The sequence below is a fragment of the Patella vulgata genome, chromosome 7, assembly GCF_932274485.2.
Source record: "Patella vulgata chromosome 7, xgPatVulg1.2, whole genome shotgun sequence".
Taxonomy (NCBI): Eukaryota; Metazoa; Mollusca; class Gastropoda; family Patellidae; genus Patella; species Patella vulgata.
In genome coordinates, this window is record NC_065885.2 from 45,972,492 (window position 1) to 45,991,008 (window position 18,517).

Sequence of the window (18,517 nt, forward strand, 5' to 3'; positions counted from 1 at the left end):
CGTAATTGTTTTGACCTAGCTTGTGCCTCAGTATTATGATTGACAGTAACCAACAAGGTTTTCTAATTTTTTTGCAAAATAAATGTTGTATTGTAACAAGAATAATTGTACAAGAATAAACAAAATAATATCGTAACAAGTTACTCATAACTCTTGCAAAGTAAAAAACCAAAGTTTATTATAAACCAAGCTACTTTTATAGGATAGTAAGGCATGAATATGTTTGATCATCAACTTGTTTTGTCTACATACTCAAAAGGTCTGGTTAAATTTTGTTGTTATCTTTTCACTTCAGATGTAATAGTTAATACCATCCCTTGATGCTGATACATACATGTTACACTTATTGTTATGTTATTTTTATACGCCCACATTTTCATGTGGACGTATTATGCCTTCGTCCGTCCGTCCGTCCGTCCACAATTGTTTGTGGACTCTCTACAGGTCACAATTCTTATCCGATTTCGACGAAACTTGAAATATAGGTTTATCCCCAAAAGATCTCGGCTGCTTTTTCGATATTGGCATGTATCGGATCGAAACTTCATGGATTATGGCCCCTGTTTGTACGAAAAATTGTTTTTAGCTTGTGGACCCTATAGAGGTCACAATTTTTATCCGATTTTGTTGAAACTTAAATTGTAAGTTTATAACCCAAAGATCTCAATTCCTTTCGATATTTGCGCATATCGGACAGTAACTTCCTGAATTATGGCCCCTGATTGTACGAAAAATCACGTTTTTAGCTTGTGGACCCTATAGAAGTCATAATTCTTATCCGATTTAAAAAAACGTTCTATTATATCACTGTTACACCCTAAGGATGACTGAGTTCGAATTTCGTGAAAATCGGCCCAAAATTGACAGACAAAATGGCCGCCATTCGTTCCCAAATAGCGTAAGAATATGGTATATCAAGGTTGTGGACCCTATAGGGGTCACAATTTTTATCCGATTTTGTTGAAACTTGAAATGTAAGTTTATAACCCAAAGATCTCGGTTCCTTTCGATATTCGTGCATATCGGACCGTAACTTCCTGAATTATGACCCCTGATTATACGAAAAATCACGTTTTTAGCTTGTGGACCCTATAGAAGTCATAATTTTTACTCGATTTAAAAAAACGTATTATTATATCACCGTTACACCCTAGGGACGACTGAATTCAAATTTCGTGAAAATCAGCCCAAAATCACGTTTTTAACTTGTGAACACTGTAGAGGTCACAATTTTTATCCGAATTGATTCAAACTTGAAATATATGTTTATAACCCAAAGATCTCGGTTCCTTTCGATATTCACGCATATCGGACCGTAATTTCCTGAATTATGGCCCCTGATTGTACGAAAAATCGCGTTTTTAGCTTGTGGATCCTATAGAGGTCATAATTTTTAACCGATTTAAAAAAACGTATTATTATATCACCGTTACACCCTAAGGACGACTGAGTTTGAATTTCATGAAAATCGGCCCAAAATTGACAGACAAAATGGCCGCCGTTCATTCTCAAATAGCGTAAAAATATGGTATATCAAGGTTGTGGACCCTATAGCGGTCACAATTTTTATCTGATTTTGTTGAAACTTGAAATATAAGTTTATAACCCAAAGATCTCGGTTCCTTTCAATATTTGCCCATATCAGACCATAACTTCCTGAATTATGGCCCCTGATTGTACGAAAAATCATGTTTTTAGCTTGTGGACCCTTTAGAGGTCATAATTTTTATCCGATTTAAAAAAACGTATTATTATATTACCGTTCCACCCTAAGGACAGTTGAGTTTGAATTTTGTGAAAATCGCCCCAAAATTAACAGACAAAATGGCCGCCGTTCGTTCTCAAATAGCGTAAAAATATGGTATATCAAGGTTGTGGACCCTATAGAGGTCACAATTTTATCCAATTTTGTTGAAACTTGAAATGTAAGTTTATAACACAAAGATCTCAGTTCCTTTCGATATATGCGCATATCGAATTGTAATTTCCTGAATTATGGCCCTTGATTGTAGGAAAAATCACTTTCTTGTCAGCTTGTTCTCTATCCATCTCTCGAAAATGTGGGCGTATCCTGCCTGGCAGCTGCTGGTTATGTTATTTATTATAAAAGAAGTTATTTCTATGTTACATATTAAAAAATAAATTGGATTTTAAAATTGTATCTTATTTAGTTACGATTATTGTTTTTTTTCCGTCCAGTTACATTACTAATGTGTGCTAGCCTCTTGGACGAGATTGAATTTTAGAGAAATACATAATTAGATTTTGAATATTGGAGTTGGTTATTATTATAGTTAAACTTATACCATTAATTTAGAAGAAAATTGAATAAATTATATTGAATATCGACTGTGAAATGGCAACTGTAATTTCGTCTTACTCATTCAGTAGCTTGCTTAAAAGAAAAATGAACTTTCGACTAATCCTTGTGCTAAACCTTATCATTCCAGTCAGTTGTTTCTGTTATTTCCTTAAGGAATTCATTGAGAAGAATGGGTAGAATCATCAATTTACTCGATATTCTTATGTAACCTTGAAATAACTGGCCCCGTTGAAATTCCGTCCAAGTTACATTACCACCCTGACCACTTTCACATATTTTAATATATTGCTTTGTAGTGATTATAAGTTATCTTCTAAGTATTATTTTCTGATAATTAGATTGTTAGAGATTCAGAAAAACCATAAGATCAATATATTATCTTGTTTATATTTTTGTCAATTCAAACACCCTATACTGAAGAAAGAGCCATATGCATCATTTAAATTTGTGGAACAGAGGTCTATTGAATTTCAGCAATTTCCGTCAATAATTTCTAGAGTTATGGCGGTTGTGAACCTTGTGAACGTTTGAATGACAAAAGTGATCATCTGATCTGTATGGAATTTATATGCATCATTTAAATTTGTGAAACAGAGGTCTATTGAATTTCAGCAATTTCCATCAATAATTTCTAGAGTTATGGCGGTTGTGAACGTTTGAATGACAAAAGTGATCATCTGATCTGTATGAAATTTATATGCATTATTTAAATTAGTAAAACGAAAAAGCCTGTCAAATTTCAACAATTTCTGTAGATTACTTCCAGAGATGAGACCCTTGTTGCAGTTTGTAGACCCTTGTAAACCTCAAACGGCAAAAATTATAATCTGATCTCTATGGAACTGTCTTGTAAAGGCCCCCAATTACCTACAAAGGAATAAATATGCGACAACTCTTGTCGACCAGGCGGACGATTTAGTTGCTGTGGGCGTAGGCTATGTTTTGTTGCCTGGCAACCTATCTTTGTGTTTCCATGTTTAAAGGGCATATGGCTCTATTCTTTGGAACCTTAAATAGACGAAAATGGGTCTCTAGTTGTTCGAATGGGACGAAAAACAGAGGTCCTGTGTACACATTGGCGTACATGTAAAAGATCCCTTGACAGTTGGATTTCGATATAAGAGTAGGCCGTTATGCTTCTGTCCTGGCAAAATTTTCCTCATAGCACAATGTATGGCGTATGCCCGTCTTCCTTAGCCAGTTAGGAGCAGAACAGTAGGACGTTAAACCCCATTTCATTTCATTTTTATTTGCTCACATTGAAATGTGGTTGTATATTGTTGTTGTCCCCGTCCGGCGTCCACAATTGATTGTGGAAGCTCTAGATGCTAAACCTAATATCCGATTGACTTTTGATTTATGCACAGTTTTTATATGCCCAGATTGAAATGTGATATATAATAATTAATAGAATGCAATATCAATAAACTATCATTTTTTCCATTGGCCTGTTAGTAAAGACACTAACGTCTTCAGGGACGAAAAACTAAATACAAAATGACGAAGTCAATTAGGAATGATGACGTCATGGACTTAGATACATAACATTAAAGGTAACAAGAGCAACGCTACCGCTGCAATCTACATCCACATTCCTGCTTTGATTGATATGGTACTTTTTATACGCCCACATTTTCATGTGGACGTATTATGCCGTCGCCCCTGTCCGTCCGTCCGTCCGTCCACAATTTGTTTGTGGACACTCTACAGGTCACAATTCTTATCTGATTTTAACGAAACTTGAAATATAGGTTTATCTCCAAAAGATCTCAGCTGCTTTCGATATTGGCATGTATCTGATCGAGACTTCATGGATTATGGCCCCTGTTTGTACGAAAAATCATGTTTTTGGCTTGTGGACCCAATAGAGGTCACAATTTTTATCTGATTTTGTTGAATCTTAAAATATAAGTTTATAACCCAAAGATCTCAGTTCCTTTCGATATTCGCGCATATCGGACCGAAACTTCCTGAATTATGGCCCCTGATTGTACGAAAAATCACGTTTTTTGGTTTGTGGACCCTATAGAGGTCATAATTTTTATCCGATTTAAAAAAACGTATTATTATATCACCGTTACACCATAAGAATGACTGAGTTTGAATTTCGTGAAAATCGGCCTAAAATTGACAGACAAAATGGCCACCGTTCGTTCTCAAATAGCGTAAAAATATGGTATATCAAGGTTGTGGACCCTATAGAGGTCACAATTTTTATCCGATTTTGTTGAAACTTGAAATATAGGTTTATCCCCAAAAGATCTCGGCTGCTTTCGATATTGGCATGTATCGGATCGAAACTTCCTGAATTATGGCCCCTGATTGTACGAAAAATCGTGTTTTTAGCTTGTGGACCCTATAGAGGTCATAATTTTTATCCGATTTAAAAAACCATATAATTATATCACCGTTACACCATAAGGACGACTGAGTTTGAATTTCGTGAAAATCGGCCCAAAACTGACAGACAAAATGGCCACCGTTCGTTCTCAATTAGCCTAAAAATATGGTATATCAAGGTTGTGGACCCTATAGAGGTCATAATTTTTATCCGATTTTGTTGAAACTTGAAATGTAAGTTTATAACACAAAGATCTCGGTAGCTTTTGATATTTGCGCATATCGAATTGTAATTTCCTGAATTATGGCCCTTGATTGTAGGAAAAACCAATTTCTTTTTAGCTTGTTCTCTATCCATCTTTCAAAAATGCGGGCGTATCCTGCCTGGCAGCCGCTGGTTAAATCAACCTGATATCAACTGGTTTATACGTGACCTGTCAAAGCGTGCAAGATGGAGAAATGAAATGTCAAGAATGAATGAATAAAAGGGGTACAAAAAATGTCCATACAGCTCTTAAGTTTTACTACAGAAAATCTCTTGTTATGATTGAGTTTTCCATGGAATTTGAGAAATAAATGTTTAATGTTTTACAGTTTATTTATCTATAGCGTCACTAGATTAATTCACAAACCAGTGAAAGGGCACTAGTACGGCTAAATAGATCACTAGCCTGTAAATTATTTTTGGTAGCCCCGGGTGTCAGGCTAGTGAATTTTTACAACCCTGTGACGTAACAGCTTGGCAGAATAATAAGACTGTGCACATTCTTTCTACTAACTATAATGCTGAAATGTCTGAATGCAAGAGGATCAACGCAACTGAAAGACCACGGGTGGAATTTGGTGGGAAAAATCAACTAAAAAGATGGACATAGTGTGCGTATCTCTTGTCCACCCGTACAATAATGCGATAAAATATTCCAGCTCCTGAACCCCCTTCAAACGCATTAGGACAACATATCATTACGCTCTATTCCCAATATTCAAAAGAAAAATATCAAAACATCACAAAAATCTCTTTATTCCATCGCAAATAAATCAAGAATAATTAAATAATTATGAACATAACTGAAATAATATTTGTTAAGTAACACTTGTTCAGCTGTCAGGTGATGAGGGAGCACTGTCCCCAGTGTAATCCACTCTGGCCCAGTTCAGACTGAAATCAAAATAGGGTCGAAAGTACAACTTCTCTCCCATTCTGGTACAAATAAACACTGATACTATAAATACTTTCCCTGAAGTGATAATAAATTTCATTCTATAAAACATTAAGAAATACTACTAGACTAGTACTAAACCAGATCAAATCACACAAGGAGACAAGACTCCCTCACCCCTGACCCACGTGAATAAGAAATCCACTTAAGGCATCAGTGTCCCTCGGGTCAGTGGTAAGATCGTTCCCATCTATCAACATGCAAATCATTACACCCATCATGTAAACAAGAAAACAGAAATACAAACAAATGGGACTAAGTGATCACACCACATTGTCACAACCCAATTGTCTAAATCCCCGATCATAGCTGATGACACTCACTACAGTTCATTACAAACAGGTGCACTGACCTACTTGTCCACAATCAAGCATGTAAACAATTTACACACAAATAAGACACTTATCTGTTGTGCATTCAATTAATCAATTGTGTCGATCTAAGATAATATTGCTACAAATAACATTCACCAATAAATTTCTCCACTGAAAATTACTAATTCTGTCGCACAAATAATTTCACGCCACCAAGGCTTTCCTATTTCCATCAGGACTTTTAAAAGTTGAATACCACCAAGGTATAACCCAAAGCCACCAAGCACGGGGAGATGCATAGTGTGTAGAACTGGCCCCAACTTACTCAACTTTCAATCACTGTTTATGAGTAATATCTTTCAACAAAAGTTATCATCCCATCTGTATGAAATTGATATCAGTATCTTGTAAATGCCCCCATTATCTACAAAAGAATAAATATGCGACAACCCTTGTCGACTGCAAGGACGATTTAGCTCCTGTGGGCATGTTTCATTGCCTGGCAACATATCTTCCAAAAACCTTGTGAACGCAATAGAACCTCTAGTTTTTTTATACACCCATATAGAAATGGTATATATAAGTTGTATGCTGCTTTTGTCGAAAACATTGTGAATGTGATAATTCAACCGATTTTAACAAATATTTTTCAAATTTGGTGTGAAGCATTAGGTTCATGACAGGACAAACATTCTGTGTTAGGCAACTTTACGTTCCAGCCACTTTACATGCCGAAAAAAAACTTTTGAACACTATAACCGCTTCTATTTTTAACAGACTTTCTTTTTGTCAATTTCGATGTGAAGCATTTTGACAATGAGCCCTACCAATTTTCCCAATTCACCGTCCATCTCTTGCAAAATGTAGGTGTATCTTGGCATTACAACCGTTTGTCATTTTAGGAATTAACATTAAAAGTTGGAAATGATAAAACAGCTAGAAATCAATTCCCTGCTACACAAGTGACTGCAATTAGGTAAGTACGTCTTTTTTAGGCGTTAATGTTGTGGTGCAAATTCTGGGGTTATGGCCCCTGTCCTTTGCCCAAAATATGAAATATGTGCAAAGTTTATGGACCCTCTAGACCCACAATTTTTGTACAATTTAGATGAAACTTAAAATATATAAGGATCAAAAGATCTTGGATGATTTTGATTTTGATGCACATCAGACTTTGTATTCTTCAGTTATGTTAAAATTTATATATGTTGTTTACATTAGTGAGATGAAGAAGCCTATTTTATTTCAAAAATTTCAGTTTATTACGTCTAGAGTTATGGCCCTTGTTTCACTTTATTGAACCTTGTGAACGCTCTAACGCCAAAAGTTATCATCGGATCTTTCTGAAATTTATATGTATTATTTGAATTAGTGAAACGAAGAATCCTATTGAATTTCAACAATTTCCGGTCACTACATCTAGAGTTATGGCCCTTGTTTCACTTTACTGAGCCTTGTAAACGCTGTTAAAGCCAAAAGTTATCACCCAATCTTTGTGAAATTTATATGCATGATTTAAATTAGGGAAACGAAGAAGCCTATTGAATTTCAGCAATTTCCGTTTATTACGTCTTGAGTTATGGCCCTTGTTTCACTTTATTGAACCTTGTGAACGCTCTAACGCCAAAAGTTATCATCAGATCTTTCTGAAATTTATATGCATTATTTAGATTAGTGAAACGAAGAAGTCTATTGAATTTCAGCAATTTCCGTTTATTACATCTAGAGTTATGGCCCTTGTTTCACTTTATTGATCCTTGTGAACGCTCTTAACGCCAAAAGTTATCGCCCAATCTTTGTGAAATTTATATGCATGATTAAATTAGTGAAACGAAAAAGCCTATTGAATTTCAACAATTTACAATGATTACTTCTAGAGTTATGGCCCATGTTTCACTTTGTCAAACCTTGTTAATGCTCGATTGATGAAAGTTATCATATATGTATGAAATTTATTTGCATCATTTAAATTTGTGAAACAGAGGTCTATTGAATTTCAGCATTTTCCATCAATAATTTCTAGAGTTATGGCGATTGTGAACGTTTGAATGACAAAAGTGATTATGTGATCTGTATGAAATTTCTATGCATTATTTAAATTAGTTAAACGAAAAAGCCTGGCAAATTTCAACAATTTCTGTAGATTACTTCCAGAGTTGAGACCCTTGTTTCAGTTTGTAGAACCTTGTAAACCCTCAAACGACAAAATTTATAATCTGATCTGTCTTGTAAAGGCCCCCAATTACCTACAAAGGAATAAATATGCGACAACCCTTGTCAACCGCTCGGACGATTTAGCTGCTGTGGGCGTATGTTTTGTTGCCTGGCAACCTATCTTTGCAAGGGTAAATGAACACCATCCAATCATACGCGTAGCTACAAAAACAGCCGAAAGAATACAAACTTTTTTATTTTCATGTTTTGGGTTTTTTTTTAATTTTATGCCTCTATCATGTAAATATTCTTAATTTAAATAAAATATCATAATTAATATATATGACCGGCCGCAGCTAAATGAGTCGGAATGCACGAGAATCAATAATGAGATAAAGACAAAATAAGTGAAAATATTGATTTTGAACGAAATTGAGATTTTCACTAAAATGAGTCTATAAATAAACTATCTATCGACACAGAAGATCAAAATAGCAATAAAACATTTTAAAACACCTGTATTTGAACGTTTTATAAGAGTACCGTATTCTTAAATCTGTCCTATTTCTTAAAATTCTCGGCGAAATTAGTTATTTTTCGTCGCTCACAGCGGGCGGACCGGTCATTCCTCTTGCATAACAATTGGCATCGTTGTAAAGCGGAGCATCTCTAGTTTATAAATATGATCAAAATATTGTTGAAGAATTGATTTTGAACGGATACAATCGAGTTTTAAAACCTCCAAAAATATAAATAAACTCTGCCTGTTGCCATGCTGTCCACACAAATCCTTTGCTGATTGGCCAAGACACCGCATGCAAGACATTATCGATAAATATTTGGTTTTGGCGATAATGTTTTTGGGTACCTACATGTGATTCACTCTGATAAGTGGCAGAAAAAAAATTAATTCTGATCGTATAGATTGCCGTCGAGTGTTAATTGAAACCACGTGGCTGATGATGTAAATTAATCGACAAGCGGGTGTGTGTCATTGAGTAATACTATTACTAATCAACTGTCACGGGTCAATGATAAAGCCGTCAAAAACTCATTATTTACTCCGAATAATTAATCCAAGTGGTGATTTTTTGATATCTCATATCATCTTTAAAAAAAATAATCTATAGGCCTTAAATGGAAATAAACAAAATGGCCAATAATTGTCTGCCAGATTTATGGCCCTTGGTCACTTTGAAAAATCTTGTGGACGCTCTAGAGGCTAACGTTAATATCCGATCGACTTTAATGTTATACTCAATGATTAAGGTCATGAGACGAAGACACCTAGATATTTTCAAGGATTTCAGATAATTACTGCCAGATAATTACTGGTGGACGCTCTAGAGGTTAAAGTTAATATCCAATTGACTTTAAATTTATACACAGTGTTGAAGGTCATTAGGCGAAGAATCCTATTGATTTTCAGCGATTTCTGATAATTACTGCCAGAATTATGGCCCTTGATCACTTCAAAAAATCTTGTGAATGCTCTAGAGGCTAAAGTTAATATCCTACTGTCCATCCGGCGTCGACAAGCAATTGTGAAAGCTCTAGAGGTTAAAGTTAATATCTGATTGACTTTAAATTTATACACAGTGTTTGAGGCCATGAGATGAAGAATCATATTGATTTTCAGGGATTTCCGATAATTACTGCCAGAGTTATGGCTCTTGATCACTTTGAAAAATCTTGTGACCCTCTAGAAGCTAAAGTTATCATCCGATTGACTTCAGATTCATACACAGAGTTTAAGATCTTGAGACGAACAAGTATAATGATTTTCAAAGAATATTTATGACTTGAACAGCTAAATCCATGATATTAAAATTTTCGTATACTAAACGTTAGCATGGGGCAGAACTTTATAAAAACCAAACAAATTGTAATGGTTTTCTGATAATTACTTAATTAGTTGTTACTCTTAATCAGATTTTAATGTATTATAAATGTTTCATTACCGAAAAAAGTAAAAATATGCGACAACTCTTGTTGACTGACGGACAATATAACTGCTGTGGGCGTATGTTTCGTTGCCTGGCAACCTATCTTTAGATTTTATCCTTGGCCGTAGACCCTTTTTCCTGTTATTCACACAATATTTCGTAAACAATTTAATTTGCGTTTTATATAAACTCATACCATAGCTAATATACTGACAATGGAGAATACAAAGAAAACATATGTATTTATCAAATTATAACTCATGTCCTCTGATGCACTTATATTCATCTAATACAATTACGTATAAATTATCAAATAGTGTTACAATGTTCCATTAATTTCTTCTGGAGTTATGGCCCTTGTTTCACTTTGTTGCACCTTGTGAATGCTCTAACAACAAAAGTTATCATCTGATCTGTATGAAATTTATATGCATTATTTAAATTATTCAAATGAAAAAAGCTATAAAATTTCATCAATTTCCGTTCATTACTTCTAGAGTTATGGGCATTTTTTCATTTTGTTATCATCTGATTTGTATGAAATATATATATATGCATCATTTAAATTAGTACAACGAAGATCCCTATTGAATTTCAGCTATTTCTGTTAATTAATCCAGAGTTATGGCCCTTGTTTCACTTTGTTGAACCTTGTGAACACTTTCACTGAGAAGTATCAATGTGTGACACCCATGTGTACTTAACGGACAGGTTAAAAACGACTGACACGGTGTGTATTCTTTGTTTCTCAGTGTTTAAAGACAAAAGTGATCATTCGATCTGTATGAAATTTATATGCATTATTTTAAATAAGGCAAATGAAGAGGCCTATTAAATTTCAGCAATTTCCGTCAATTACTTCTAGACTTATGGCCCTTGTTTTACTTTGTTGAACCTTGTGAACGTTCGAACGACAAAAGTTATCCAATCTGTTTGAAATTTATATGCATGATTTGAATTAGTCAAATGAAAAAGGCTATAGAATTTTATCAATTTCCGTTAATTTCTTCTAGAGTTATGGCCTTTGGTTTACTTTGTTAGACCTTGTGAATGCTCGAACTACTAAAGTTATCATTCGATCAGTATGAAATTTATATGCATCATTTAAATTAGTGGAACGAAGAAGCCTATTGAATTTCAGCAATTTCCATAAATTACTTCTAGAGTTATACCCTTTGTTTTACTTTGTTGAACCTTGTGAATGTTCGAATGACAAAGATTATCATCTGATCTGTTTGAATTTATATGCATTATTTAAGTTAGTAAAACGAAAAAGCCTGTTGAATTTCAACAATTTCTGTATATTACTTCTAGAGGAAGGGAAGCCACGCAAAAAATCGGCTAAGGAAGAATCTGCTATATTTTAGACTAACCAGCAAAATATTGAAGCCTAATGACGCAGTTTATTTCGTAAGCACTAAAGTTTAGTATATGGAACTTTTGTATGTGAAATATAAGTTAATAAGATCAAAAATATTGGAGAAACGTGAGTACAAAATTGTGTGAACACGTGCGATCCCCATGGGAGGAAGTCGCCATATTGGCTCTTCGTGTGACTGCCAAAATAGTGTCATATTCACAAAGAAAATATCTCAAACGAGACAGGTCATCAAGAAAAAACACACGTCATGAGTGGTGGCCAGAAACTTACAGCTGAAATGCTACCGAATTTGAATATAATAATAGATGAAACAGCGACGAACACAAAAACCTCCGCTTGTAAAAATGATATTATGAAAAATACCGGGAGTGAACAATCTCTAACACATCCACAAATTAATAATGAAAATAATATAGAAACCAACATAGAAACCAATGTGAAAGATATGTTTACAACCCTAGTGCAGAAGATTGATTCTATGAACAATAACATGGAGAAAAAGTTTGAAAATATTGAAGAGAAAATCACGAGATTCGAAACAGAAATTTATAAAGAAATTCACACGATGAGAGAAGAAAGCCACACGATGAGAGAAGAAAGCAAACAAATAGATAAACGTAAAGAGGCATCATGGCATGTGAGTCAAACTGTGAATTTGAAAGTGATAGAATAGATAAAATATCAAAAGATATGTGTGAAAACTACGAAAAACTGAATGAAGAATTACAGAAACTGAATGAACAGCTGATTATGTTAGAAAAACATGAAAGGAAATATAATATCCTGATATATGGAGTGCCAGTTCCGACAGGTGGTGAGGAAAACATTACTCAAACCCTACACACATTTTTCAATGAAAAACTTAACATCAATAAAGAGATTATCCAAACACTAACAAAAGTCCAGATGGTAACACATATGGGCCTCCTGCTATTAGAGTTCGTTTTCTACACTTCCCTCACCGAGAACTCATTATGTCTAAAAGATTCAACTTGCCAAAAGGTTGAGAAGATGAAGATATGGAGTGACCTTCCTAAAACAATGAAAAAAGAACGATATTCGTAAGGAAGAAAACTACAGACCAGAATCAGGGAAGAAGGAATAAAACTGATTCTCGAAACGAGAAAGGATAGGACACTTCAGTGGATTGTGAGAAACAACACATAAAATTGTTCCAATACAAAACTGAAGCTGCTAAACTGGACTTGGCTTTACGATCAGGAAACCATTAAGCTTCCTGATTTATCATATGTGTGAATACTATTACTAACTGACCCAGTGAACTGCCCACTTGAACAGTACTGGCTGACACTATTGAACGTATTTACAACGCCTAATTCTAACATAGTGGATCAACCACCAGTGCAAGGAAGAAAAAAACAAACACATGGAATCATAGTTTTAACGCGTAAAAAATAATAGCGATGGCTGGTGCAACCTTTTCATATTATAAATGGACATTTAACATTCTATATGTAGAGCCGGTCGTCGCTATTGTTATACTCATAGGTCTATGGAATATAAACATGATAAAATGACAAAAACAATTATACTGACACCCTCCTTGACAAAGTTAAATTAACCTAATTTCTTGGCTTGCCTGTCGAGCACGGAGGTATAAAGCTAACTGTGCCCACACTTTGTATCAAAATAGAATCAAAAGTGGGAGATAACACTTATTTAACAAAATAGCTATGGCTGGTTCGGCCGGTTCATATTTTAAACGTACATGTCCATCAAACTTGGAGTTGAGTCTTAGCAGATAAAGACGAGAGAGGTCTATTTAATGCATAATAAAACTTTCTATGCGCAGAGCCAGTTGTCGATATTTAGTTTTATACTTGTATGTTTATGAATGTAAACATAATAAAACTGACAAAAACAGTTATATGGTCAGCCTCCTTGACAGTGTTAAATCAACCTAATTTATTACTTGCCTGCCGAACAAGGAGGCACAAAGTTAACGGTGTTGTCACTTAGCTCCAAAATGTCCAGGAGGATAACAATATGTATTGCATAAGTATATTTAATTAGATTTGTTTAAATTTTAAGGGAGGAGATTGGTACCCATTAAGTGCTTCGATCAAATTAAATTCCTAATGATGTTATAGATATTATAATAATAATAATAATATGTCCATTTATATATATGTAGTGCCAAATCCTCAAATCGTGCTCATAGCAAAAGAATAGGTTTAAAATAATGGAAATGTGCCAAAGATTTTCGGGATAGTATATGTGATAGAGGCAGTGATGGGGTGCTGCCTCCTCCATGCTTAAACTCTGTTTGCCTGTTTGACAAACTTTATTGCACTTTGCAACACTATGCACTAACGAACAAATATATGTTAAGTAGGTGTGTCATGAGTTTATTATTAGGAATTTGGTACCAAATAAATGCTTCGATCACATTAATTACCTAATGAACTTATGGCTATGGCAAATAAATAGGCAAAAATCAAAAAAGGTAATTGCAATAGTGTCAGAGACAGGCCTCGAAATTAACGGCGGACACCACGGCTATTGCCGAGGCTGCCCTTTCAATTGGCCGCCGTGTCATCAAAATCTTCACTTTGTCCACGCAAGTGTCCGTGGTTGCCTGACATCTTAGCAGGGATGCTCCTTTCTGATCCAGTAAATAAAACGTCTACCTGAGCCACAGATCTGGCCAATAACATATCGTTTTTGCCCCCATTCACATCGCCATACTAATTAACAATATATACCAGTATGCTCGTCTAGATTTTCGAGTAATTAAACATGTTCAGAAAGTTCTACAATATCGCCGTGTGAAAAATCTCGGAGAATTGCATTCGACCAACCTCGGAGGCCTTCGATACTACAATACATAATAGTGTAAGGGAACCAGAATAAGCCAAGGTTGGCCGAATATGAAGACGTATGTCGAAAAGCGTGCGCATTCGCACTACACGCAAAACAAAAATCTACAAGATAAACCTGCGGACAAGACAGAAAATAAGCATTGCACCGGACAAACAAATATCAAATCAAGTGAATTGATCCGGTTGATAATACACATGTAGGGGCCCGCATACTATGGAATAAGTTACACTGTATTTGATTGGATGAATTCCGCAAAGTGGCGCGTGTAGCAGTCATTTCGGCTAATGAGAAAGCATATTATAAACTGTAAGACAGTCGCTAATATTCAACCGCGAACCTGAATAATCAATATTGTCATTAGCTAAAATTATAACACATGTCATTATTATTCAAGTATTACCCAATCATATCTTGTGTAATAAATAACGCACGCCCTACAAAATGGTGAGCTATGCAGGGACTTAGGTAAATTCGCGTACCGGTCGACCTAATTTATTGATGTTCAAGGAAATAAGTGGTCCCTTTCGTTCGTTTCTGGAGTTTAACGAATGAACGAACAGGACCACTATTTATTCAATTAAATATTATCTGTGTTTTTATTCTAACCAATAATATAACTAGATTATTTATAATTCTAAAAATGGTACACAACCCTCAGACTATATTGGTATTATGCCAGACCACTTTGTGTTTTGAAACCCACTTTGTGTTGTGTTTACCGCACTACCGCACATGATTGCCAGAGTGGTGGCAGGAGAAACCAGGAATCAATTCAACACGACCTTACTTAGCACGTGTTCATGGATTATGCACGGTGATGGCCGAATAAAAAAAACGTCAATGAAATTGTCTACTTCAGGAAATAATGTGATTAATTAATGGAAATTAAAAACATTTCGTCTTCTGACACTATTAGGCCATAATTTCAAAGTGCTCTCTTTCACAAATTACAAATCTTTATATGCAGTTATTAACATATTTGTTTTGAATTTCAATGAAATTTCAATGAAATTTGCAATTTATGAAATCAAAAACTGAAAGACTGGTTATAATTATATAACTTTATTAATAATAATATTTGGCAAAAGGGGCAGACTCAGCTATATAATGAAGTACATAATTAACTAGTTACGTAATTTCTTACGTAACAAGTTATTCTGTAATCCCCCTCCCCTCGATGCAGTGTGGGGATCACGTGGCTAAGTGGGTAAGACGCTAGCTCGCTAGCCTGGAGGTCGGGTGTTCGATCCCTGCATTGGCCGAGAAAGTTCATCCGGTTTTTCCGGCGTGGTTCTCCCTTGTCAGTGATGCAGGACGGAGGGGCTGACAAGGAAAGCTGTCTAGTCATTCGGATGGGACGAAAAAACGAGGTCCCGTGTACACATTAGCGTGCACATAAAAGATCCCTTGACAGTTGCAGGCCCGAAAGTTTTATGTTTAGCCATAGGTATATTTAAGCGGTTGAAAATTAGATGTAGCAATGCCATGTTCCTCTCACCACAATTGTTTGGATGTTCGAATGTAATAAAGTCCTCTAGAAGATGGAGAATATATTGGATACTGAATTATTAGTAGCGATCCAGCATATGGCTTGTGACAAAGCATCGAATATTCTGGGACTCGAGCGGCATCCGAAAGCGAGTCTTGTATATTCCTTGCGCCATCTGATACAGAAAAGATGCCACTGCGAAGGTAGTATTGGGATGAGTTTGAAAGCATCCGAAATGTCTGTTTTACACATAGTAGTATGTTTGCCTAACGTATGTATGATGCGAACTGCATCATTGATTTTTACATAGCTTAATGAACATTCCACTTTGCTAATTAGCTCGTTGATGCTCAAATGTTCGTCACTGTCGTGTGGTGATGACAGATCTACTATCAGCCGCGGCTTCCCACTGTATTTTCCTATCGACACGCCAATTGGGCTAACCCGATATTTGGAAAAGGGCAGCTTTTGAAACGGGCCCTGTAGGAAACCTTTATTCACTTCAGTTTGGATTAAAGTGTCCACTTTGTCTTTTTGTTGTGAAGCTGACAATAAGTTCCTGCATTCCTTAGTCGGTAAATCAGTCTCTGTTACCATTGTATCGAAACCGAATTTATAGCCGTCACACAAATAGCGTACAAATTCACGATCTGGATGTTTTAAAAGTTCCTTTCCTAGTTGTGGAATATTAATGGGCGAGTCAATAATATGTGCACTGTTAGTGTCATGTACCGGTAGTCAGTCTCTATTAGTTCTAGATGTCACATTATGTTTCTTTGTGTGGTCTTTCTTCCCGCATGTAGCACTAACGTGGTCGAAAGAATGACATGAACTGCAAATATGGGCGAATGGACACCGTGTACGGAAACACTTTCCTGAATTGTAGTTGTTGCAAATTTCTGTCCTGTTTGATTTAACCCTGGGACGTCCGTGGCGATCTTCTCTTGCTGCAGCGTTTAAATTTTTTGAGTTGTAATTCTGGATCTGGTGTTGGTATCCTCCTGTATTACTTCCTGATTGCAGCTGAGGACAGAACGGTGTGGCGTGCGTAGTGGAATTACATGTACCACATGAGTTGACACGAGAATTTCCGACAACCATACTGAGAAGTGTCATATCCTTTAGAAACCAATCAACTTTAATGTTGCTGTCTCTCAGCCAGTCCATGCGAAAGCCGTCGGACCGTCGGTCATTACCAATAAAATAGCTCTCGGTCCGGTATTTTCATCATGAATACCGGCCCAGTTGTCCGGAAAGATTCTGGACCCGGTTTACTGACTGCTGGTTGTATTAAATCATCGCCGTATTGGCACTGACTGACGGCACTTCGTGCACAGACTGTTGAATTCTCGTTTAATTTATTGTGTTAATTTCACTATTGTTTAAAATGTAAACAAAATCTTATCTCGAGTACGTACAGTGTAGCAGTCGCTATCGTGTGCCACGATAGTCGCGGGACACGATAGGCCTCGGTGTAATTTTACATGCAAAATTAACGGTTATATATGTCATAAACAATCGATGTCAAAACGATATACTGCCTCGATGTTATGAATGTTGAATATTTTCGTTAATAATACGGACGCGTTAGGTAAAGTTGTATAGTAAGAACACGCGTGTTCACATATTCTGCACGATATATGCGGTTACATTTCCAACCAGTCATGTAAAGCTACATGTCTACTACATTTTGAAGGACACGTATGCATAAGACTATACATGTTTAGAGTGCATAGTTAAGAATTACTCTCGAATCACGGCAAAGATAGACTTTAAAATTGCAAACTATAACTGTATTTAGGTTACCGGTCTTACAAATAGAACTTGCAACGGGAGTCTAAAGCGCTTTCAAATCAGACATAAGAAGCTCGTACTTACCGCAAAAATGAAATGAACGCGACACAAGTCTCCGATGTCAGAGAATATTAGTAAAGTATAACGGCTATCAAATCCACACAAAAATCCAAGGCACTCATTTTATTTTAGAAAAGAATAACTGTAGGCTCGATAGAAGAGCCTATTCTACATGAACCCCAAATCAATGGTAACTGTCAACTTGTATGTTGTCATTCTCGTGCAGATTTGTTTGAATAACAGAAATGTCCCGTGAATCAAAGATAAAAGAATAAAATCGCACGTAGCCACTCTTTGTTGTTTTTATGCGAATTCAATTTATCTAAAAGGGGCTCCGGCACAATTTAAGGAATTATTTTTGACCCAATATTAACCATCGCCAATTTTTTAAATCATGGGATAAAGTCAATTAAAAAACAATATGGGTCTACTTTATTACAAAAACATTGGTGAACTTACCATTTTGTCTAAAATCATAACGCTAATCAACAAACAATACTATTGTTTTTTATTACAAAAACATCGGTGAACTATATTGTTTTTGTACATATTGTATTTATTTATTTGTTTGTACTATATGTTATACCTGATGAGTCTTTGGCTGAAAGGAATAAAGAATTTGAACTCGAACTAATCGCTGTCGGGATGGCGA

The 18,517-nt window shown here is 35.6% G+C and overlaps 1 protein-coding gene across 1 annotated transcript in view; it reads left to right on the plus strand.

The window, feature by feature from the left end:
• Positions 1–18,517, plus strand: part of LOC126828350 (nuclear pore membrane glycoprotein 210) — a 398,410-nt gene that overhangs the window by 186,083 nt on the left and 193,810 nt on the right. Inside the window, exon 19 of the mRNA XM_050558065.2 lies at positions 7,100–7,173. Coding sequence (XP_050414022.1) covers positions 7,100–7,173 — 74 coding nt within the window. The remainder of the gene's footprint in view (positions 1–7,099; positions 7,174–18,517) is intronic.